This window comes from Miscanthus floridulus, chromosome 6 (assembly GCF_019320115.1).
Source record: "Miscanthus floridulus cultivar M001 chromosome 6, ASM1932011v1, whole genome shotgun sequence".
In the NCBI taxonomy this organism is placed as follows: domain Eukaryota; kingdom Viridiplantae; phylum Streptophyta; class Magnoliopsida; order Poales; family Poaceae; genus Miscanthus; species Miscanthus floridulus.
In genome coordinates this window covers 51690496-51714981 of record NC_089585.1, presented here as the reverse complement: position 1 = coordinate 51714981, position 24486 = coordinate 51690496, and the positions used below count along the sequence as shown (strand labels likewise).

The 24486-nt window shown below is 49.0% G+C and overlaps 1 protein-coding gene across 1 annotated transcript; it reads left to right on the top strand.

Moving 5' to 3' along the window:
* Window positions 1-21194: 21194 nt before the first annotated feature.
* LOC136458262 (pollen-specific leucine-rich repeat extensin-like protein 1) lies at window positions 21195-22653 on the top strand. Its single transcript, XM_066458233.1, has one exon. It carries the CDS (start codon window positions 21231-21233, stop codon window positions 22557-22559), a length of 1329 nt encoding a protein of 442 aa, XP_066314330.1. The 5' UTR covers window positions 21195-21230; the 3' UTR covers window positions 22560-22653.
* Window positions 22654-24486: the final 1833 nt, after the last annotated feature.

Genomic DNA, 24486 nt, shown 5'->3' with positions numbered 1-24486 from the left:
GGGTGTGCGTACTGCTCTCCAAGCAAACAAGATGGTCATCATCTCTGGCTCCATGGCTACGCCCAACAGCCTCACGTTCACCGTCGGCCAGATCACTTGGACCATCGGCCCTGGCGTCTCCACCACCATGACCACGGAGGAGGCGTGGATTCAACCTGCGCCGACGACTACTTCACCTGCATCGGCTACGGCTCCGACCACGGTGAACACGGCTCCGACCACGGTGAACACGGCTCCGACCACGGTGAACACGGCTCTGACCACGACGAACACGGCTCTGACCACGATGGATCTGGCTCCGACCATGGTACATCTAGCTCCGACCACGCCCACAGCCACGCTGACAACCCGTCGTCCGCTTCCCCGCTACAGAGGAAAGCAGATCGACGACACCAACCTGCACGACTCCATCGATCGGGTCGGCATCAAATTCGTTGAAACCCTAGCTCTGGTAAGTACGATTCAAAGCCAACCTAATGAGCAGGTAACAGCTCCCCACAACAGATCTATCCGACCAGCTCGGGCCAGTCGTCCTGCACGGTTTGGAACAGATCTTGTGGTCGTATCTACTCCTGAGGGGCGCTCCGCTCATCGCCAGCCAGCCTTCGCGACGGGTCTCCGACTCTGCGAGTACGAAGTCCCGACGGAGAACCACCAGGTCCAGCCCTACGGCCAGCGAAACGCTGCCTCCAGCTACGCGTACAACCTACGACGCCGCTCGGACCTATGTCCTATCCACCGATCTCGGCCAAAGCCATGCAACATCGTCAACATGGTCCGGATTGAAGATTATCAAGAAGGATCCGTCCACACAGTCCAAGAGGGTGACTCCAGCTCCTCATCCGGCGTCGCATCCAACGCATCTGTCCACACCGAGCTTCAGCGTCACGAAGATGAAGGCGTCAAATACGATCTGGATCTACCAGACCACGCCCCGGGTTTCCCCCAATTTCCGTCTTTCCCGCCAAGACGAGGGGATTTGATCCATGTTGTCAGCAACGACGAGCCGCCAGCAGTTGGCGAAACAGAACAAGAAAAGACTGCACACGAAGCATGCAATATTGACCAGTTTAATCGCCGGCAAATCGAAGCTGAAGCAGACCAGGAGGCACGACGCATAAGGCTCCGACCTCATGACCTCAATGATGCTTTCGATAGGGTGGGGGACAAACAAGTCTTCAAGACCCCAAGCGCCAACGTAGCCGTCGCCATGGTGACAATGCAGCGGTTGCCCAACACTCCCGAGACCCAAGCAGTCCGTGATGACATACAAGCTTATCTGACAGCTGCTATGGCTCAGACCGCAGAGATGAATCAAGCCCGGGCTCCATCCGTTTCTGTCGAATCAAGCCACAGCCGCCAATACTCGAGTCGCTCATAGCTACTCAACCAACGTGGCTCGCGCAATAATGACCCATCAGACAACCGTCAAGGCGAAAACGGTGGTCGGGACGACAACCGCCGCCGGGAGGATAACCGCCACGACGTTCGAGGCGACAACCGCCGAGATAACCGTGACAATCGCCGTGATAACCACGGTCGTAGGGCTAATCCAGATGGCAATCGAGATCGCCGCGATGGTAATAACGATCTCCGCCATTACCTTGGCGGACGCGATCTGCGTGCTCGCATCAACCAGAGAGCCGACGATCGTGCATCCCATGAAAGCTATCGCCGTATAGAGTATGACACCGCCCACGGTCCGCCGGGTCTGAAGCAGTTCACTCCACACCTGCGCCATGTCATATGGCCCAAGAATTTCAAGCTCGAGAAGCTTCAGAAGTACGACGGCAAGGAAAACCCCGAATTATGGGTCATGCTCTATGAAACTGCGTGCCGCTCAGCCATGGCTGACGAGCACGTCATGTCTAACTACTTCCCAGTCGCTGTTGGTCATGCAGGTCACCAATGGCTGGTTAGCTTGCCAGCGAACTATTTTGACTCTGGGTAGGAGCTCAGGCAGGCCTTCATTGACAATTTCATCGCTACTTGTGAACAACCCGGCAACAAGTACGATCTGCAGCGGATCCGAGATCGGAAGGATGAACCACTGCGCGAGTATGTTCGGCGTTTCTCGGAGATGCGCATCAAAGTCCCATCAATCTCCGACAACGAAGCAATCAAGGCTTTCGTCACCGGCCTCCGCTTCCACGACGCCCTAAGAGACAAGCTCCTCCAGAAGAGACCCAAATCAGTCACAGCGCTTTTGGCCACCGCTAAGAAATACGCGGACGCTGACGACGCTAAAAAGATAATCGTTGAAGAAGCAGCAAGGGTTCCACGCTCCGACCACCCTCCACACCGCGACGATTACCGTAGCAATCGTGGTCGGAACGACAATTTTGACCGCCGCAACCAGCGCAACGACTCCCACAACCACCGTGATCAATGTAATCAGCGGCGCAACCGCCGTGACGATTACAGAAGCAAGCGTGCTCGGGAAGACGACGGCGAGGTCAACACTGTGAAAAAGGGCAGCGGACGTTGAAACTACGAGGACGACTATGCCAAAGCATTGAAGGGACCCTGCCAGCTCCATCCCAAGTCGAACCACACCATGGAGAATTGCCGCGTCCTCAAGACTATCTACATGCGTCAACAGGCTCCGGATACGTCCGACAAGCCTAACGACGCGGGGGAACAGCGCAACGAGGACAACGACGACGACGATGCAGATCCTCGTCATAAGTACGTCAAGCCGACTGATCGCGTGCACACCATCATCAGCGGCAAGGTGTCCATTGAGACCAAACGAGAACGCAAGCTGCTCGCCCGCGCTTGCTTGAACATGGCAAAGACCGACAACCTTCTCACCGATCTGCGGCTTCCTCCGTGGTCTCACCGTGAAATCTGCTTCAGCAGGAAGGACCAATGGGCCGCCATACCCGAGCCAGGGCGTTTTCCCCTGGTCCTCGATCCTTGTATCAACAAGGTTCAATTCGACAGGGTACTGATCGACGGCGGCAGCTCCATTGATATACTGTTCAAGAACAGCCTGCCCGCTCTGAAAATAGCCCAGGCGGACCTGAAGCCATACGAGGCACAGTTCTGGGGCGTTCTCCCCGGGCAGAGCTCCACACTTCTCGGGCAGATCACGCTACCTGTGTAGTTTGGGACTCCGGACCACTTCCGCACCGACTACGTCAACTTCGTGGTCGCTGATTTCGATGGCACCTACCATGCTATTCTTGGTCGACCATCGCTCACCAAGTTCATGGCCATACCTCATTACAGGTATCTGGTGCTCAAGATGCCTACTGAGAAAGGAGTTTTAACCCTCAGGGGCAACGTATACGCAGCTTATACCTGTGAGGACGACAGCTTCAAAATAGCAGAGGCCCACGACCTCTCTATTCACATGGCCGAGACCATGCTCGACGCTAAGAAGACCCCGGCCGACCACTTGGAGATCCCAGAACTCGAGGCTCCGCGCAAGAACATTAGATCCAAGGAGCACAAGACGATCTAGCTGGTTGAGGGCGATCCCAGCAAAACGGCCCTCATCGGGGCCGACCTGGATCCCAAATAGGAAGACGCGCTCGTCAGGTTCTTGAGGGGCAACGTGGATGTGTTTGCATGGAAACCTTCCGACATGCCCGGTGTACCTCGGGACTTGATTGAGCACTCCTTAAATGTCAACAGCAAAGCCAAACCAATCAAGCAGAAGCTACGACGGTTCGCTCGCGACAAAAAGGAGGCGATTAGGGTAGAAGTTACACGGCTTTTGGCAGCCGGATTTATCAAAGAAGTGTATCATCCGGAATGGTTAGCCAACCCGGTTCTTGTATGCAAAAAGAATAATGAATGGAGAATGTGCATTGATTACACTGATCTCAACAAACACTGCCCTAAGGACCCCTTTGGCTTACCTCACATAGACGAGGTCGTAGATTCAACCGCTGGTTGCGAGCTGCTTTCCTTTCTCGATTGCTACTCTGGTTATCACCAGATCGCTCTCAAAAAGGACGACCAGATCAAGACATCTTTCATCACGCCTTTTGGCGCCTACTGCTACACGACTATGTCGTTCGGGCTCAAAAACACCGGTGCTACCTACCAACGCGCTATACAGGCCTGCCTCAACGACGAGATAAAAGACGGCCTCGTCGAGGCTTACGTCGATGATGTAGTTGTCAAAACCAAGGAAGCACATACCCTTGTTGACAATCTGGAACGCACCTTCGCAGCCCTTAATACGTTCCAATGGAAATTAAACCCAAAGAAGTGCATCTTTGGTGTCCCTTCTGGCATATTGCTCGGCAACGTCGTCAGTTACGACGGCATACGCCCTAACCCGGAGAAAGTCGAAGCTGTCTTAGACATGAAACCCCCAAAAAAGGTGAAGGATGTCCAGAAGCTCACCGGCTGCATGGCTGCTCTAAGCCGTTTCATATCAAGATTAGGAGAAAAAGGACTACCGTTTTTTAAACTGCTCAAATCGTCCGAGAAGTTTGAGTGGTCGGAGGAAGCAGACGCTGCCTTCACGCAGCTAAAATAATACCTCACGTCACCTCCGGTACTTACTGCTCCCAGAGAAGACGAAACTCTCCTACTTTACATTGCGGCAACCGATCGGGTGGTTTCCACTACAATGGTGGTTGAGCGCGACGAGCCGGGCCACACCTACAAGGTACAGTGACCAATTTATTTCATTAGTGAGGTACTCAACGAATCCAAGACCAGGTACCCACAGATTCAGAAACTGCTCTACGCCATACTGATAACATCCCGAAAGTTGAGACATTACTTCGACGGATATCGTGTGGTGGTCATGACCGAGTATCCTTTGGGGGACATCATTCGCAATAAGGATGCGAACGGATGCATCGTCAAATGGGCAATGGAGCTATGCCCCTTTTCCTTGGAATTTGCAAGCCGTACTACAATCAAGTCTCAGGTACTCGTCGATTTCATCGTCGAGTGGACAGACTTAAGCACGCCTGCCTCTCCGGGATCCGACGAATATTGGATGATGTACTTCGACGGTTCTCTCAACATTGACGGTGCGGGAGCAGGAGTTCTTTTCGTATCACCATCCAAGGAGCAGCTCCGGTACGTCCTCAGGATTTATTTCCCAGCATCTAATAATGCCGCCGAGTATGAAGCATGCCTGCATGGTCTGCGCATTGCGGTTGAGCTTGGAGTTAAACGTCTCTATGTTTACGGAGATTTGGCTCTGGTCATCAACCAACTCAACAAGGACTGGGACACGACCAGTGAAAAGATGGACGCATATTGCAAATCGATAAGAAAGCTGGAAGGTAGGTTCTATGGCATCGAGTACATACATGTGGTCCGGGACAAGAACCAGGCAGCGGATGCGTTGTCAAAGTTAGGATCATCCCGAGCCAAAATCCCACATGGCGTATTTGTCCAAGACCTGCTCACGCCTTCCATTGAAGACGAAGATTCAACGACCGACAAAGTTTCAGACCAGCAATTAGTGGCTACGGTCCCGGCGCCGACCACAACCGAGCCGTTTCCGACCACTCATGAGCTGGACTAGAGAACGCCTTTCATCAAGTACTTGACAGATGGTAGCGGTTATGTCGATCGAACAGAAAATGAGCGCCTGATGCGTCGTAGTAAGCAGTATCTGCTCGTCGATGGCAAGTTGTGGCGCAAAAACGCTAAGGAGGAAATCTTGATGAAGTGTATAACCCAGGAGGAGGACGAGCATCTCCTAGACCAAATCCACTCTGGCTCCTGCGACAACCATGTGGCCTCAAGAACACTGGTCGGTAAGGCTTTCTGAGCAGGTTTCTATTGGCCGTCAGCAGTGCCGACGCAGAGAAGCTAGTCCGCCGCTGTGAGGGTTGTCAGTTCTTCTCCAAGAGAATCCATGTACCAGCACATGAGATCCAGACGATTCCAGCCTCTTGGCCCTTCGCATGTTGGGGACTGGACATGATCGGGCCTTTCAAACCAGCTCCTGGGAAATTTACATGCGTCTTCGTGTTAATTGATAAGTTTTCTAAGTGGATAGAATACATGCCTCTGGTACAGGCATCTTCAGAGAAAGCTGTCACATTCCTCGACCAGGTCATCCACCGTTTTGGCGTGCCCAACAGCATCATTACTGATCTAGGAACTCAGTTCACCGGGAACGCTTTTTGGGACTTCTGCGATGAAAGGAGCATAGTTGTAAAATACGTCTCGGTGGCGCATCCTAGAGCTAACGGACAAGTCGAGCGGGCAAATGGCATGATCTTGGATGCATTGAAGAAGAGGATGTACAGAGAAAATGATAAAGCTCCTAGAAGATGGCTCAAGGAGTTACCAGCCGTTGTCTGGGGCCTTCGAACTCAGCCCAGTCGTAACACCGGTGTCTCACCATACTTTATGGTTTACGGCGCTGAGGCAGTCCTCCCACCAGATATAGCTTTCAGATTAGCACGGGTAGAGAACTTCGATGAAGGCAAGGTCAACGAAGTACGGGAGCTAGAAGTTAACAGCGCAGAAGAGAAAAGGCTTGATTCTTGCGTACGCACGGCCAAATACCTTGCTGTTTTGCGCAGGTACTACAACAAGAACGTTAAAGAGCGTTTCTTCGTGGTCGGGGACTTAGTCCTGAAGTGGAAGACGAACTAGGCTGGTGTCCCCAAACTCGCAACCCCATAGGAGGGACCCTTCATGATCAAGGAAGTCACACGTCCAACGTCTTACAGGTTATCTCATCTAGACGGCACGGACGTACCGAACTCATGGCACATCGACAAGCTTAGACGCTTCTATGCTTAACTACTGAGATATGTACTCTACTTGTATTTTCGATTTACTTTACTAAAGCAACTATGATTTCTCCGACCACTCTAATGTGTCACTCTGAATTTTATGGTTATTCTAACTTAAGCCAGTACAAGCCGACCACCACTCCTTCTATAGTTTTCGGAGCAGGCCCTGTCTCCGGTTCCTCCCAACACATGCACGGGATCCGCTCTCTACGTTGCGGGTGACCGGCAGGTCCCCCCTGGTTTGACTTGTCTGCGTCTACGTGTGCACAGGTCATAGTACCTCATACTCCGACCACATGCCAGACTAGGGCCGCACAAACTTTTCAGGATGACGTGTCGAGCAAAACGGTACAACTAAACAGAACGTTAACACGTTCCCACTTAGTTACACCAACAAAAAATTTCAAGCTTAAAGTGCGTTTTGTATAAAACAAACAAGCTTATAATGATATACAGTTATGTTATTACAAGCTTGCCTGAAAAGGCTCAAGTTTACAATAACACAACTATGTCCTCCTTCTACAGCTCTAAGCCTATTACATTGGCTGGTCGGGGCGCATGGCATTTACTGCTCGCCGCCTCTGATACCCTACTCGAGTCTCGGGGACTCTAGAGCTAGTCAAGCTGAAGGGGATGGCCCCGCCGATGCCTGGCTGGTCAAGACCGCAGGTTTTGTTGGTTGGCTTGCAGCTGGTGGCATTTCCAGCTGGCTTGTCAATGGCATACCCTACACAGGTGTTGTCCCACCTCCGCACAGGTTAATATCACCAATTATCTTTGACGACAAGTTCAGCTGGGCCGTCCGAAGCTCTTCAGCCTTGTCTGGGTCTATCTCCTTCGGGTACCCAGCCTCCAAGCGTTTGAGATCGATCAGGGGGTAGTGAGCACGCACCATGCTTAGCACATGGGCACCCGTGTACTCACCCACCTCCTTCACGAAGTCTTGGAACCATCCCCATGCTTGCTTGCATCTCTCGACCAGTCCAAGCTGAGGCATCCTTAGCTCTACCTCTGTGAGCGCCAGGTCGATAAGGTGGAGGACGGGCACAATGCCAGTTGCCATTTCTTGGCACCGCTTGCTCCACGTGTCCCGCTCCTCGATGGCCTTAAGGCATTGTGCTTTCCAGTTGTCACGCTCCTTGATCACGGCCTCAAGGTGCCTGATGGCATTGACTTTCAAAACTGAAAACAGTACAAGACATCAAACATGATGACACAACAAGGCAATGTGGGCAATTGAATGAGAAAGGTGGTCTGGAGTGCTTACTTTTCAGGTCGTCCTTCATTCTGTTAGTGTGGTCTTGGAGTTCCGACTGGCGGCGTGCCAGTTTCTCGTTGTCCTCCTTCAGGCGACCACATTCTGCAAGTGCACGATTGTTCTCCCCCTAGAGGCGGGTCACTTCAGCTTCTAAACCTGCATTACAGCTATTACTGTCAAGAACAAAATAACACAAGTCTCGCACTTGTTATGATACGGTGAACACTTACCTGTTTTCTCCTGCTCTTTGTTTTTGAGCTGGCCGACCAGGTTTTGGTTCTGTGCTTCTCGGACTGTCCTCTCCTGGTCGGCGGCTTCAAGTTGGTGCCGTAGGCATTCCACTTCAGCCGTCAGCTCCTTATTGGTCGTCGTGATTCCTTCTATCTGGTCGAAGCACCTTTTTCGATATCTGGTAGTTTTCATCAAGTCCTGCATTCAGACAAGCTACGTCAGACAGTTTGACTACACAACAGGGTCAAAGGACTCAAGCCAAATATACCTAGACTTCCGTCACCAGACACTTGGCCGCCCGTTCGACTCTTAAGGTCTCTTCGACCTCTGGGATTTCCTCGTGCATGACCCATTCGTCGTTCCAATAGCGCGACACATATATATGTTGTCGCCTATCTTGGGGACAGCCTAGGACTTCTTCCACTTCTTCCTCTTCAGCCTCCTGTTCGGGAGGCGGCACTGGTCTGGAGTTCTCAGACTCCACGACCACCAGGGCTTTCCCATGGGCCGTCGCGTTGGCAACCATGTTCTGGGCAACTTCTGGCTGCTGCCCCTCGGCTAGATCCAGCTTCCTTGGCGCCGTGGTATCCGCCTCGGCAGGTTTTGTGCTTGGAGCACTTGTATTCTGCTCGGTTGTCTTCCCGACCAGCTGCTCGGGGACTGGCGTCTGGTCGTCCGCCTGCTGAGGCTCAGGTGGAGTTCCTGCCATGGGCTCCTCCACGGCTGGTTGCTGAGCAGTTTGTCCCGCTGTTGTTGGTGAGGACGTTCCGCACCCAGTTAGCTGGTCGGGGCTTTCGGTGGAAGCCGATCTGATGAGTTTAGAGACAAATTCAGAAGACAATAGCATCCAATGCAAAATGCAAAGCTTACATAAAAAATATATAGATACTTATAGTTTCGACTTGTGGAAGGATGTGGCGAAGGAACGTCTCCTCGACCGCCCCTGCTCCGCTTGCTCGGCAGTTTCCACCGGGACTTGTTCAACCTCCGGTACGGGTGTCGGAGTATGATGTGGCATGTTTCCTTCATCTGTCCTCTGTGTCGCAGTGGTCGGTGATGTGACCACTGCTGGCTCAGAGGAGCCACCCTGCTCCGACGGTCCCACCTGCCTTCTCCTCTTTCGGGGGACGAGCTGGAAGATGTCCGCATCCTCTGCTTCGTCATCCGACAGGGGGAAGATGGCTTGACGTCGTTTGCTGGCAGCCGGACACTTGCCAGCGGCTCTGGTCGAGGCGTCCTCTACGGTCTCGAGAACCGCCCAGTGAACGTCGTCGGTCCTGGCGCTGGTCTGGGCGGCTGGGCCGGTAGCTTGCGGCCATTCTACACCGGGGGAGGCGACACGAACACTTCTGCTCGGTCACGGCCATTACACTAAGACACAAAATGAAGGAAAAGACAGTTATTTTCTTGATACAACATGACTCTACAGTTAAAAGGAGGCGTCATTTACCTTTGGGGGAGGACAAGCCAGCTTGAAGGCGTGCTCGATGGCGTTCAGTGCAACATAATTGGGATCGGCCAGGTTGAACAGCTCTCCAATCCTGGCCTTGATCTCCATCTTGTCGAGCGGCTCCTTCCTGGTCCTTGTTGGATCAGCGCCTCCTTGGTACTCGAAGCCAGGATGAATCCTTTTCTGGCAGGGTTGAATTCTTCGGCTGATGAAGTTGCCGACCACGCTCGGGCCATCAAGCCTTCCCCACGGGATCATCTCGAGCAGTTCGGCGATCTACTCCAAGTTTTCGGGTTTCTCCGACCAGCTACTTTTCTTCTCTGGAATCAGCCCCACATCGCACAGAGTGATGGTGTTCGGCTCTTCACGGATGTAGAACCACTTCTTGTACCACTCGTCTAATGAGGTGTTCCAGGGGCAGTGCAGGTATTGAGCCTTCATGCCGTCACGCAGGTTTAGGTAGACGCCTCCGGCGATCTTCGAGCCACCGCTTCCTTTCTTCCGAAGACAGAACAGGTGGCGAAAGAGGTCGAAATGGGGCTGGAAGCCACCATAAGCCTCGCAAAGATGGATGAAGGTAGAGACAAGAAGAATCGAGTTGGGATGCAGATTGCAAATCCCAATCTCATAGTACAAGCAGAGACCCTGAAGGAAAGGGTGCACTGGAATCCCAAAACCCCGTTTGAAGAAGTCTTCAAAGACCACAATCTCACCTAGTTGTGGATCGGGGAAGCTTTCTCCTTCCGGCGCACGCCATCCCGCAAGTGCCTTGTTGTGGAGCACTCCCATGGCGACGAGGTCCTCGATGGTCTGCTCATTGCTCCGCGACTTCCACCATTCCTTCGCCATGACCCCGCCTTTCTTCTGGGCGTCTCTCTTCGCCATTAGTTTGTCCTTACTAGGTGGGTGGATGCGGGAGACCGAGGGGATTGGCGATGATTTTTGGGGAATAGGGTTTCGGCAGGAAGAAGAAGAAGGTTGTGGCGGCGGATGGCAATGGGGAACGGTGTGAGTAACTTACCAGATCTACGTTATATAAAACAAAGAGCACCGTCGTTTCGTTCGCCCGAGAATATTGGGAGTCGTGCGCACGCGCCGTAGACGGTTGTTCACACAACCTCGAAATCTGCGCCAATAAACACGCTCCTTCGTTAATAGTGTACGCGCCTCTTCGTTGATGGTGTAAGAGGGCCCACACTGACACACCTCAATACAGGTGTCAACCGACTGTTTGCAAAAAAAAAAGAAAGAAAAGATAGAATGACGTACTATATCTATTTACTTTTTTGACCAGACGTGTCAGACTGGACTTGGCAAAGAATAGAGAAATAAGTACACCAAATAATAGTACAAGCAGCGCAAGTGATCGTGGATTTGCCCAGACCACTACTGTGCTTGGATACTTCCCAGACCACTTTTGTGCTCGGGGACTGCTCCGACCACGGCCGTGCCCGGGAACTACTATGACCACCGCCGTGCTCGGGGACTCTCCCGACCACTTCTTATAGTTTTGCTCTCCGTAGCTATATGTGATTTGTACTCACATACAGTTGAGAGACATTTATTTAGACCTTGCTACAAGGCTTATACTTCGCCTTCCAGCAAGCTCGGGGACTAAGTGGGCACACTTCACCTTGCGGTGAATGTGTTTGTTTAAATCGACCCCCGTGCTCTGAATTATTATAAGGATTATTAATATGCTCGGGGACTGCCCCGACCACTGCTTGAATAATGGTTCTCCTTGGCTACATGTGATTTATACTCACATACAATTAAGAGACATTTCTTTAGACCTTGCTACAAGGCTCATACCTCGCCTTCCAGCAAGCTCGGGGACTACATCGGTACGATGCACCTGTCGGTGCATCTCGTATCGCCTATATGACGATTGGGTTCTCAATTTAACTGGGAATTCTTTTTAGACCCTGGCACCACGTGCCTAAGTCACCTGCTACCAGGCTCGGGGACTAAGTGGGCACACTTCACCTTGCGGTGAATGTGTTTGTTTTTCGACCCCTACGCTTCTGATGTTCAAGGACGTTATGCTTCAAGACCACTTACATTTCTTATCAGAAATACAAGTGGGCACACTTCTCAGGACAGAAATCTTTTTCTTTTTTCTTAAAGAGCACCATACATTCTTCGGACAACCTACTTCTCCGGTGATGACGGTGGTCGGAGGCGTCAAGGATTCAAGCCTCGTTTGTCGGAGAAGGTTAAAATGACGTGTCGCAGCATAATACATGATGCTCGGGGACTAGCTGTGGGGGTATTAACCCCTATACCCTTACGGCTAAGCTTGGGCTGGCCCGGATCGATGGGTTCAGTCCACCCGAAAGGCGACGTGCGGCCCAGTTAACCTGATCGGAGTCCCGCGCAAGGAATCAAGACGGATTTGGCGACCAAGCAGGATCCTGGTCGGTTAGAATAGGAATCCTTATCTGGCCACATATGGCAATTGTAACTGACTAGGATTAGTTTCCAGATCTGTAACCCTGCCCCCCGGACTATATAAGGCGGGCAGGGGACCCCTCTAAAAAATATCTCTCATTGACATACAGCAATACAAATCAGACGCAGGACGTAGGTATTACGCCTTCTTGGTGGCCGAACCTGGATAAAACCTCGTGTCTGTCTTGCGTCACCGTCTTGTTTGGGGCTTGCGCATCTGTCTGCCGATAATCTACTACCTTGGGCATACCCCTAGGTAGACTGCCGATCATATTTTGTCGACAGCAAGTGGTAGAAATCAAATTGGTTTCCACATGTGGTATTTCTAAACCGATATCATCATGTTGATTTCATTTTGATATTTATATGCTTTCTCCATGCATTATATAGATTAAATTCCCTTGAGCAATAATTTGCCTAATATGCATATGCCTTGCTTTCTACCATATGTATGCATATATTTAGGGGGAGCTTAATCTATATAATGTGAGAGTCAAATTTTGTGTCCTATTCCACCCTCCACATAAAGGATCACAAAGTTTGACCCTTCTTTGTGCTACTAATGTCTTCCTTTTTGGTGTTTGATTCCAAAGGGGGAGAATTTAGAGGACCAAAAACAAGCATTAATAATTTACAAGTGGTAATGGTCCGAGAAAGGAAGGATAGTGGATTATGGATTGCCTATGTAACGGGTAGAATTTGTAGGAAGCAAGGCATAAATCCATAATGCCACATAGGGATATTTGCAAGGGCAAGATAAGTGTTTATGTGGTATCCTTTAGTTTTATAAGTAGTATCTTTTAGCATCATATAATCTTGCCCCTTGCATTGCATCCTAGCAAGTAGATAGTTTTTAAATTTTCAAAATTCTATTATTTGCTTGCTTTGGTTGTGTTGTCATCAATCACCAAAAAGGGGGGGATTGCAAGGAAAATGGACTCTAGGCCCATTTACTTTGGATTTTGGTGTTTGACGACCAACACAACCAAATTGGACTAATGAATTTGCAAGTGTTTATTTTGTAATTCAATAGGGTGCAAGACATGACTTGGACGAAGGCAACATGATGATCCGAGGATCAACACCACAAGCAAGACCTTAGGAGCACAAGAGAAGACCCAAGATATCAAGCAAAGTCCAAGCACAAAGATAGGAACCAAGCCGTACGCAAGATCACAAAGAAACGAGCTCACAGAAGTGACCGGACGCTCCGATCAGTGGCTCGGTATCAGCAAGCAGCGACCGGACGCTGAACAAGTGAATCGACTGGACGCACTGATGGCACTATTCATTAGTTCGACAACACACTCAGCAAGTGACCGGATGCTGGTGGCAAAACCGATCAGACGTAGGACAACAGCGTCCGATTGAGTACAGAGAGGTTCTAAAGCGGCAAACTTGCGACCGAACGTGTCCGGTGGCAAGTGACCGGATGCTGGCAGCGTTCGATCAGTTGTTCGTGGATCCAATGGTTGGGACGACCGGATGCATCTGATCAGGACGACTCTAGCATCCAGTCAGTAGAAGAAAAGCAGGATTTCATCCCTAACGGCTACTTTCTCAGTGGGGCTTATAAATACAACCCCAACCGGCCATTTGAGATGTGTGGAGCTAAGGAAACATACCATGGGTGTTGATACACCATTTTAGTGATCTCCACATGCATAGTGCTTAGTGTTTTATTTGGTGATTAGCGTAGGTACTTTGCGAAGTACTTAGGTTGATTAGACCACCGCTTATGCGCTTGCTCTAGGTTTAGGCCTAGTGTTTAGTGAGGTTTGCATACCTCTTACCACTTGGTGCTTGCGTGCACCATTGTTGTACATCGAAGGGGCTTGTAGTCTTGCGAGATCACACCAACCGCATTTGTGGTGTGGCCGCCACCGTGTACCGGAGGGAACAAGGCACGCGGCGTTTCAGCAGGAAGCTTGATAGTGAAGACGGCGGGGAGCATCCGGGAGAGGCTTGCCGGAAGGCACGTCGGAGACCCACTTGCACATGGGAAAGGCCCGAGGCTATCCACGGAGTTACCCGACTGGGAGCTTGGCTTTTGCGAGGGATTCCTTGCGAGGGGCTCCAACGAGGACTAGGGGGAAGCTTGCACGCTTCTCGATACCTCGGTAAAAATACCAGAGTCATCGACGGGAGTTTGTATATCTCTACCTTGCTCTTTAGCTTCCGCATTTACATTGATTGCATTACTCCTTTTGCGGTAGAGATAGCAACACATTAGCAAAATTGTAGTTGCACATTTAGATAGTTTGTCTTTTGCATATGTTTTGCTAAGGTTAGAAAAAGAGGCCATAGTTTAGAGTTAGAATTTCAAGTTGCCTAATTCACCCCCCCTCTTAGGCGTCATGATCCCCTTTAGTTTGGCTCTTTGACATGATAGTGTTTCATCAAATTAGTTAATAATTGATGGGCCTCTATAACATAAGACCCAACATGTTCTTCACCAAAAAGGGCAACATAGCAAGCATGTAACATCGTCATCTTAAGACATGGATCAAGAATGACAGCAAGAGCCATAAGACTTTGTATATCAGTCCAATACTTGTCATACTTTTCTATCATGGCAGTAGACATGTCCCTAATAGTATCATGTTCATCATGCTCCCAAGATTTGAGTTTAAGTTTAACCTCACATACTTTAGGGAAGAAAAGGTTGGTTGTCACATATTTCATTCTAGAAAATAGCTTAGTAAGGTCATAGAATAATCCTAATTTCTCACAAACTGTAGAAGCAAATATCCAATCATCCGGTGGTGGACAAACATAGTTCCTATCAAGCTCATCCAAACGTTCAAAAACCTTCCTATAGGGTATAGCAATATTGAGCATGATATTGGTTGAGTTCCATCTAGTTTTGCAATCTAGTTCCAACTTCTTGCCCAATTCAACATTTTCATGTAGAACAGTTTTCTCAAACTTTTCATACCTCTTTGGTGTAGCAACCTAATAAGCAATACTTTCTCGGATGTTTGAAACAGCAGTTGCAATGACTTACATGTCATCTTTGACTATGAGGTTGAGGATGTGCGTGTAGCAACGCATATGCAGCCATTTCCCTTTCAATAGCATGTTACTTGCACCAAGCCTTGTCTCCATTAAGCCAATCATGCTATCATTGGTGCTGCAGTTGTCAAGGGTAATGGTTGACACCCTTCGATCAATATCCTAGCTTTGGAGACGCTTGTGCAATGAATCACAAATTACTTCTGCAGTATGGGGACATGGCACATACATAAACCTGCACATTTGAATCACACATCAGTTGAACAGGTTCAAAAATTACAGAAAATTCAAATCTGAACAACAAGCAACAAAATGAAAAAATTGGCAGTCACCTCAAAATGCAACTTTTAAGCATCCATGTGTCATCAATGAAATGTCCAGTTACTGCCATATAGCCTTTTTTTTTATTATCGGCTATCCACAGATCAGTTGAAATAGCAACACGACAATTGGTCCTTTGCAAGAATATCCTAGCTTTCCTTTTCTCACCCTCATAGAAATGCAAGATGTCCCTTCTAATAGTGTTTCGAGTGCCCATTTGAAACAAAAGGTTGTAGTGCACTAACAAACTTACGAAAGCCATGGTGATCAACAATGGACAACGGGTACTCATGTAATATGATAATGGAATAGAGAGCTTTTCTAGCTACTTCTTGATCAAACACATAGTTTTCTACACTCACTACCCCAGTTTCAGTGGTTCCAAATCTTAAATTAGTTTGAATTTTATCTCCTAGCTTCTTTTTGAAGTAGATGCAAGATTTCAGATGGGTTTTTTAGATGTGTTGTACCGTTTCTTGAAACAGCTGAAAGCTTCTTGCCGTAGTGATTGCATTTGGCCTTCCACACTCCATCAACACACACCTTCTCAAAGTCATTCCACACTTTTGAAGTGAGCTTTCTCTTTGAACCACTACCAGTACGAGCTTCTTCCACACCATCTTATATGTGCACAACATCATCCCCGTCAGTACCAGTAGCAGCCACAACAGCACCAGAAATTTGGGAGGCTGGCACACGCGAGCTACTAGCCATGGCAACTGCAAAACAAGTGCAGAAATCAGAACATAGAACATGCAAAACAAGTGCTATGGTAGTAGGTGTTATGCTAGGAATACAGCATGTTCCAGTAAGCCTATCTGACTTAGGATTCGGCGCTGGCTGGCAGCGCTGGTGGCGATGGGGGAGATGGCGACGGATCCGGGGTCGGCCGATGGCGGGAAGGGGCGGCAGGACGACGGCAAGGGGCGGCGCTGGAATGGATCGGGAGTCGGACGGGGGGAGATGGGGGACAGGGTCACGGACGGGGGAGGCCAGGAGGGAGTGACTCGTTGCGGCGGGCAGAGGGAGAACCGCAGAAATGAAACCCTAGACTCTGAGTTTATATACATGGTATTGGGGTTGGGGCCACATGTCAGACAGTGGAGCGGGTCTGGCGGGTTTGCGGGTGCGGATATCATTTTTTCATGCCCGTGAGAAAATATCCGTTGGGTCTAGGGTCACGCCCGCTCCCGCGCCCGCGGGCACAAAGTTAGCCCCATATCCGTGCCCATCGGGTTTCATATCCGTGGGTTTGCGGGTATTTTCTACCCGTTGCCATCTATACGTCCGGACGAACGGACATGGTTTCCTAGTGGCTCGCGTGGGTCAACTTTCGTACCCGTGCATGCCTCCCAAACGGCCAGCAGCACCCTCTCGCCCATGTGAAAGAATGGCGCGGGAACCGCACTACGTGCCGATGCACGCCCCTGCCACGCAACCGCAGGGCCCTATGATGACCTGACAGCGGTCGGCCCCACATGGGCCAGTGCGTACAGATGTTTTGCTCGCCTTGCCCCCGGGGTCCACGCGCAAGCCTGCGCCAGCAGTAGGACCCTGCCCTCCTGCTTGTCGGGGGTGCTCGCGGGCTACCGCATGTGCTCCCTAGGGCGCCGAGCAGATGCTCGCCCAGGGGTGCTACGGCCTCGCGCCGCCCATGCCACCAAGCCGGTGCTTACCACCCCGTTGGGGCACCGCCGCCGACCTCTGTGCCGACGAGCTCCATGACGACGAGCCTTTTCATTCGTCCAACCACTAAGGTGATATTGCGTTAAAAACACATGTTGCAAGCGTACTTCCTCCGTTTTAGAAAAAAGTTATTTTAGAATTTAAATTTTGTCCCAGAAAAAGTGTCCCATGCCAACGTTACAGTCCTACCTATAGCTACCGTACCGTAGCTGTTCGTGTCTCACAGAGGCATCAGCCTTCTACCTTCACTCCTGCCGGCCAATGGAACTCGGCCAGGAATTAAAAAAAAAAGCACGGACCTCCTCCGCCACCTGATGCTGCTTGTAATAGTACTGCACTTCTACCAGGGGTATGCAGGTACTTTACTAATGTCCTTGGTACAAGCCTCGTTCTCCCAGACGACTCAATTTACGGGACCGAAGGAATATTTTTCAGCGATTTAGATGTTTCATCTAGATATTGTATGTGTTTTATTTGGATATTGTAAAAATAGATTGAGATGTTACATATATTGCTATAGCTATACACATATGTTGCAAGTATATGTTTCAAATATTTCAGCTGTTTTAAGAAGCACTATGTAAGCGTGCGTATCAAATGTTTCAGTTATTTCATCTGAATGTTGCATATGCTTCATCTGGATGTTGCATATGTTGTACTAACTATACACATATGTTGTAAGTGTGTGTTCCAAATATTTCACATATTTCAGACATGGCTATACACATATGTTGCAAACATATGTTTGCAATATTTAACCTTGTTTCAGACGCATGTTGCAGCAAGTGTTGCTCCCCACATGCTCTGACTCGTGGCCATGTACGCGTTGCACGCACCCAGCCAACGTTGCCTATCTATGTCATGCCAGCTCTAAGAGTCGGATATACACGCAATGGACGGTCAATGTCCAAATGACCGAGCACTCCTTGATCAAAGCGCATGCAGAGCGTCAAAGTGGGCCAACACCAAATGGACGCAAAACCAAGCGCCCCTGCACTATCAAGCATGGCCCCCATGGTTCAGCATGCAGCTGGGTCATCATGGGTACGTGCTGTGCTCCACTCTCTCTCTCTCGCATGCAGCTGGGTGGCCCCACGCACATGCTCGCTTGTGCGGGCGCAGCAGCACGCGTGAACCCAGTAACAACAACAGACGCGGGCCGTGAAGCACGCGGGCAGGCACAGCAGCAGCACGCTCGGGGCGCAGCAAACCAGCAGGCGCAGTAGCTAGCATTGCCCTTAAAAACTTCGGCGATACGCCTTTGCAAATTATTGAAACGCATTCAGCAATTTTGGCCCCGTTTGCTGGTCTGAAACTTGGCTGAAAAATATTGTTCCGGCTGAATTATTGTGAGAGAAAAATACTGTTCCGACTAAAAAAAAAAGTCAAACAAGCTAAATATAGGATAAGGCGATCAGGGTTGCATGTATGAATCTCACCCAAATCGTCGTGGCATGCACAGACTGTTGAAAATTCTAAGCTCGCCCAAGCGTTATCGAGTTTGGCAAGATGATCCGACTTTCTCGAGTCATGGCATGCACAAAGTGATCTAAGAATCCGTGCGTCAGTCTTTCTCGAAATGCACGAGCATAATTTTAGCAACCCTTTCTCTGTTTTGCTTCCTCTGCAATCACTGATGTCTGGTTCAGCTTATTTTCTCCTAGAGAAACATGCCTTTGCCTTAACCTTCGTCCTCTCGTAAAGAAAATACAATGTTTCTTCCTGCACCTAAAAGTTGAATGCTATACTGTCCCAAAATTAAAAAAAAAAGATCAGCTGTTTTACCTTCTTTACAATATATTGATGATACTATTGTTTGTTTGGAAAATGATATAGATGGTGCTGTGCACATGAAATTGCTACTTTATTTATATGAGATGATTGCTGGGTGTGCCTGTGAGCTCATGCAGGCTGCATGCAAGTGATTGGTTATTTTTAGTTGATAAAAGGAGTAAGAAATTGGATGTTTGGAAAGGTGGGAATGTCTATTGCAGGAAGGACTACTCTTATTGGTTCTAGTTTGAATAACTCACCCATTTACCATATGTCGGTTTACTTATTGCCTAAGACAGTTATTAACAGCCATGACAAAATTAGGAGAACCTTTTTCCTGGCAAGGTGGAGGTACTAAGAAGAGATACCATCTTATAAAATGGGAGATAATCTGTAAAAGTAAAAAGAAGGGTGGCCCAGGAATAAAAAAAATTAAGGGTGGCCCAGGAATAAAAAAAATTAAGGAAAATCAATGTCAGACTGTTATGTAAGTGGTGGTGGAAGTTAGAAAAAGAAAATGGCCTAGGGCAGGAGATCACTAGATATAAATACCTACAAAATAAACCATTCATGAGGTGCGCCATAAGTTGAATGAGCCAACCCCCCCCCCCCCCCCCCCCCCCCCCCCCCCCCCCCCAAATTGGTATGATTTACTCAAAGTGAAAGATGTTTATCTGCAGGGTAGAGACATTTCTATAAAAGATGGCAAAAATACTAGATTTTGGTTAGATTCTTGGCTATATAAGGAATATTTGTACTTGATGGTGCCTGTTTTGTTTGAGTTATGTTAAAACAAAGAAATTTCTTGCTTAGGCTAGAAGTGGTGAACCTATCATTTTCAGGAGATGGCTTTTTGATGAGTTAAGAATTAGTTGGGACATTATTTGGCATGATGTGATGAACTTTGAACTAGTTAATGAACCTGATGTAATTGGATGGAAACTAGGGAAAAGCAACAAATTCACAGTGAAATCTGTCTACACTGGTCTAGCAAAATCTGATACTGGCCTGTTCCAAATCTAGAAAGGCAAAATTCCTGCTAAAATCAAAAAAATTCTGTGGCTTATGACTAATGGTGCTATCTTAACAAAAGATAATCTCAGAAAAAGGAATTGGCTAGGGGATCCTAGTTTTGCCTTCTGTGATGAGGTTGAAACCATTTCACACTTGTTCTTTCAATGCCCCGTTGCAAAAGTTATTTGGTCATTTGTTGTAAAGTGTTTTGGTGCTTCTATCATTCCTCAGATTTTGCAGCAATGTTGGTTATGGTGCGAATCCTGGTCCCCTTTTGGCAAGAAGTACCATCCTTGGTGCATAGCAGCCATCTGCTAGAAACAAAGCTTGCTTTGAGAAGAAGATTATAAAAAAAACATCTAGAAATTATATGTTATGCTTGCGCGCTGATGCATTATTGGGCAGGTCTGTACACAGAGATGGATAAGGAGCAACCGGTGGAAGGCGCTAATCTCATGTTGCAAGTGGCAAAGGGGCTCTTGGCGTCTCAGAATGCAGGACAGGCGAGCAGGCTTCAGCTGACGGATGGGGAGCCACATGACCCAGAAGAAGACTGCCTAGCCGTGATCTCGGTACTTGTGGCTGGTGGTGGCACTTTTTGCTGTGCTGTTTGTAACCGATCTTTGGGAGAAGTTTCTGGTCTGTTGTTTCTTGCTTTTGAACTGCTGCTAAGGACAGTTTAGACCTATGTTGGTTTAGGTTACATGTCAGGTGCTACAGTAAGTCTCTGGGGCAGAGTCTAGTTCTTAGGCCCTGTTTAGTTCTAAAAAATTTTGCGCAGTACTCGTCACATCGAATCTTACGGCATATGCATGGAGTACTAAATGTAGACGAAAAAAAAAACTAATTGCACAGTTGGGTGAGAAATCGCGAGACGAAACTTTCGAACATAATTAGTCCATAATTATACACTAATTGCCAAATACAAACAAACGGGCTACAGTACTCAAAACCAAAAATTTTTGGCTTCTAAACGGGGCCTTACTGGTAGCTCGTTTTCTGCTCTCTCTCTCTCTCTCTCTCCCCCCTTTCTGTCATCTTTCTGAACATGCTTGTAAACGGGGTTTTTTCTCGTGTGGAAAAAAGCTGTTTTACCTTCTTCGGCAACCCAATTAACAACACAAAACCGACTTTCATTCCTCTTAATCCTCCTGACCATCCAAACTACTCTAAACAACCTCATACACATACAAAAACCTCCACTGCCACACATTTCGCTATGGATTTTCTCTCTCCTGTTCATTAATTCCTCCACCGGACATTGGCTTTGGCCAAGGCTGATGATCCATTTCTGACGATGGGCACCCTTCGTTTCCTGCCACTCATCGTCGCCACTCTCCTATTATCCCCCTTGTCGTCGGCGCTGACGACCACCGACGAGGCGGTCGCCATTGCGAACCCTCAGCTGGTCACCTTCGAGGAGCAGCACCCGAATGACCACGTCCACATCGACATCGGCATCAACATCAAGATCAACAACCCGCGCCTCCTGGTGGCGCACAAGGCGCTGCACGCGTTGAAGCAGGCTCTCTACTCCGACCCAAACAACTTCACCGGCAACTGGGTCGGCCCCGACGTGTGCGCCTACAACGGGGTGTCCTGCGTCCCGTCGCCGCACAACGAGTCGGAGAGCGCCGTCGCGTCGCTCGACATGAACGCCGCCGACGTCGCGGGGTACCTGCCCAAGGAGATCGGCCTCATGTCCGACCTCGCCGTGCTCCACCTCAACTCCAACCGCTTCTGCGGGGTCATCCCGGAGGAGATCAGGAACATGACGGAGCTCTACGAGCTCGATGCCAGCAACAACCGCTTCGTCGGGCCCTTCCCCGCCGCGGTGCTCGGCGTCCCCAAGCTCAGCTACCTCGACATCCGATTCAACGACTTCGACGGCCCCATCCCGCCGGAGCTCTTCCTCAAGCCCTACGACGCCATCTTCCTCAACAACAACCGCTTCACTTCTGGCATCCCGGAGACCATCGGCAAGGCAAAGGCGACGGTGATCGTCCTCGCCAACAACCAGCTCGGCGGCTGCATCCCACGAAGCATCGGCGAGGCCGCCGCTACGCTGGACCAGTTCATCTTCATCAACAACAGCCTCACTGGCTGCCTGCCTGTCGAGACGGGGCTCCTCACCAACGCCACGGTGTTCGACGTGAGCGACAACGCCCTCACAGGCTCGATCCCGCCGACGCTGGCTGGGTTGTCCAAGGTCGAGCAGCTGGACCTGTCGCTTAACATGTTTACCGGGGATGTGCCCAGCGACGTCTGCAAGCTGCCGGCGTTGGCGAACCTCTCGGTCTCATACAACTTCTTCACGCGCGAGGCCTCAGAGTGCAGCAGCACAGCGGACGCATCGTCCTTTCATGACGATGCAAACTGCATGGGACAATCAAGGCACATGCAGAGGGGTGCAGATGAGTGTACACCAGTCGTGAGCCAACCCGTAGACTGTACCAAGGTCCAACAATGTGGGTGGCCATCACCGCCACCGCTTCCCTATTCACCACCGCCGGTGGCATCACCGCCACCACCTAGAGCATCACCGCCGCCGCCACCGATTATCATCCCACCAGTACGAGGAACCAAGTACCAGTCACCGCCGCCGCCGCTTTTTCCAGGCTACTAATTAAAAGCACAGACCATGAATGCATGACGTGTACAGAAGTTGCAATTGTTTCACTACTAGAGCATAGGAGAAATGGGATGAAATTTGAGCCCATACTTTTCCAAATTGAGGGTGCCCATATAGTCTTTTCTTAAAATTCTGACATTGTTTTCTCTTACTTTGGCATTCCACTCTGCCTACTTGAAAACGACTAGATCCCTCAACCGCTACATGGAAGCATTTCAAATTCAATCATCCGATTTGCCAAAGCATTAAAAAATTTATCCACTCATCATTTCTATGGTCCTTAAAATGTAAGCCAAAATGTCTTAAAATTTAGAACGATGGGGGTATCAACAAGATCCACCATTGAAAGCTAGCATGGGAGACGTAAAAGATACAATCATGAAGCTAACACTTCGATGACAAAACAAAAGAATAAGTAAACAATTGGCGCGTGCTCTATATAATGTTGTGATGAGAATTTGATGAGTCTACACGTCTCAATAGGCTTTTCCATGGATCAACGTATCTAATTTGGTGTTGATAACTAGCTACTATATATTAAGGTCTACAATTTTCATGAATTATGCTTCTAATAAAAAAAGTATCCTCATCGTATCCATTAATTATGACTTGTCCCATAATTTCTCACTCAAAAACCCTCCACATCAAACAGTAGATATGAATTCTCTCTTCAACTCTCCATCTTATTTCCCCTCATGAACCAAACAATAATTTGTGACTAAAAATCAAATTTACACCCTAAATCCGTCCATCAGCTCCTACCACTAATTTACATACCCCTTCCCATATAGTTACCAAACACGCCCTTGGTGTATCTAGTATCGTGCTAGCTCTTCCCTACCATCGCGTCCACCCCGGTCTTGGCGTCCACCGTCTGCTGCCGCCTTCGGCTGCTCAGGGAGGATGGCAAGTTCTCGATGTCACAGTCTCTCAGGGCACGCACCCCCTTCCCGTTCAGAAACAAATCAGGTGCGGACCATCCGCAAAGAACACATTGCGGACATGCGCATGACATGTGGTCCATGGGACATATGATTTTGCAAGCAGGCCCACACCTCAGCAGCACAATCTGCACAGGATCTGCATAAGGACGGTCCCTACGCAATTTTTTTCTCTCCCATTCTAGCTTGTTGGGGTCGTCGCCACCTGCTTCTCGAGCTTCATCGTCCATGCTCAACCTGTGAACCTGGCATGCCACCTTTCTTCGCTAGCTCAGCAGGCTCATCTGGCGATCTACACATTGACTTGTTGGACTATGTGACTCCCCTGTCACTGGTTCTGATTCAGCTGGTGCTGGATTTGAGGACGAGGATTGCACGTCTCTTTTCTTCAGTGGCGGACGATCTAGCTCTAAAATTTAGTTAGGACGAGGAGAGACTAATAACAAAAGCAATTCATATTCATAATATATGGTACCACCCATGTAAGAGGACAAGTGACTGTTTGGATCCCTTCATTTTGGAGGAATTGAAATCTACATGATGAATTGGGCTATTTAGCTTGTAATTTAACATTCCATAACATTCCCAAGCTCATAAATAAGCCTATCTCAAATTCATAGGGTGTGAGATGAAAATTGATTCTATAGATCACTATGTTATAATTCTATTATCTAACTTATAGCACATTTTTCAACTCACTTCCCTACAATAGAAATGCAACATATAAGTACGTCCCTTGTATGCCTAGCAATAAGTATAGAAACATATTTCATATATAACTATATTAGTTTAATTAATCTATGCATAAATTGTAATTATTAGAATGAATTCAATTCCAAGAAGGACATTCGGTAAATGACTACACTTCCCGATTTCACGCTCCACACCGCTGTGGTTTTGCTCGAGCAGATGAAACAAAGGGCACTGGTTTGGCTTCCGTTCGTTGGCAACGAGTGAATCTCCCCCAACTAAAAAGAACG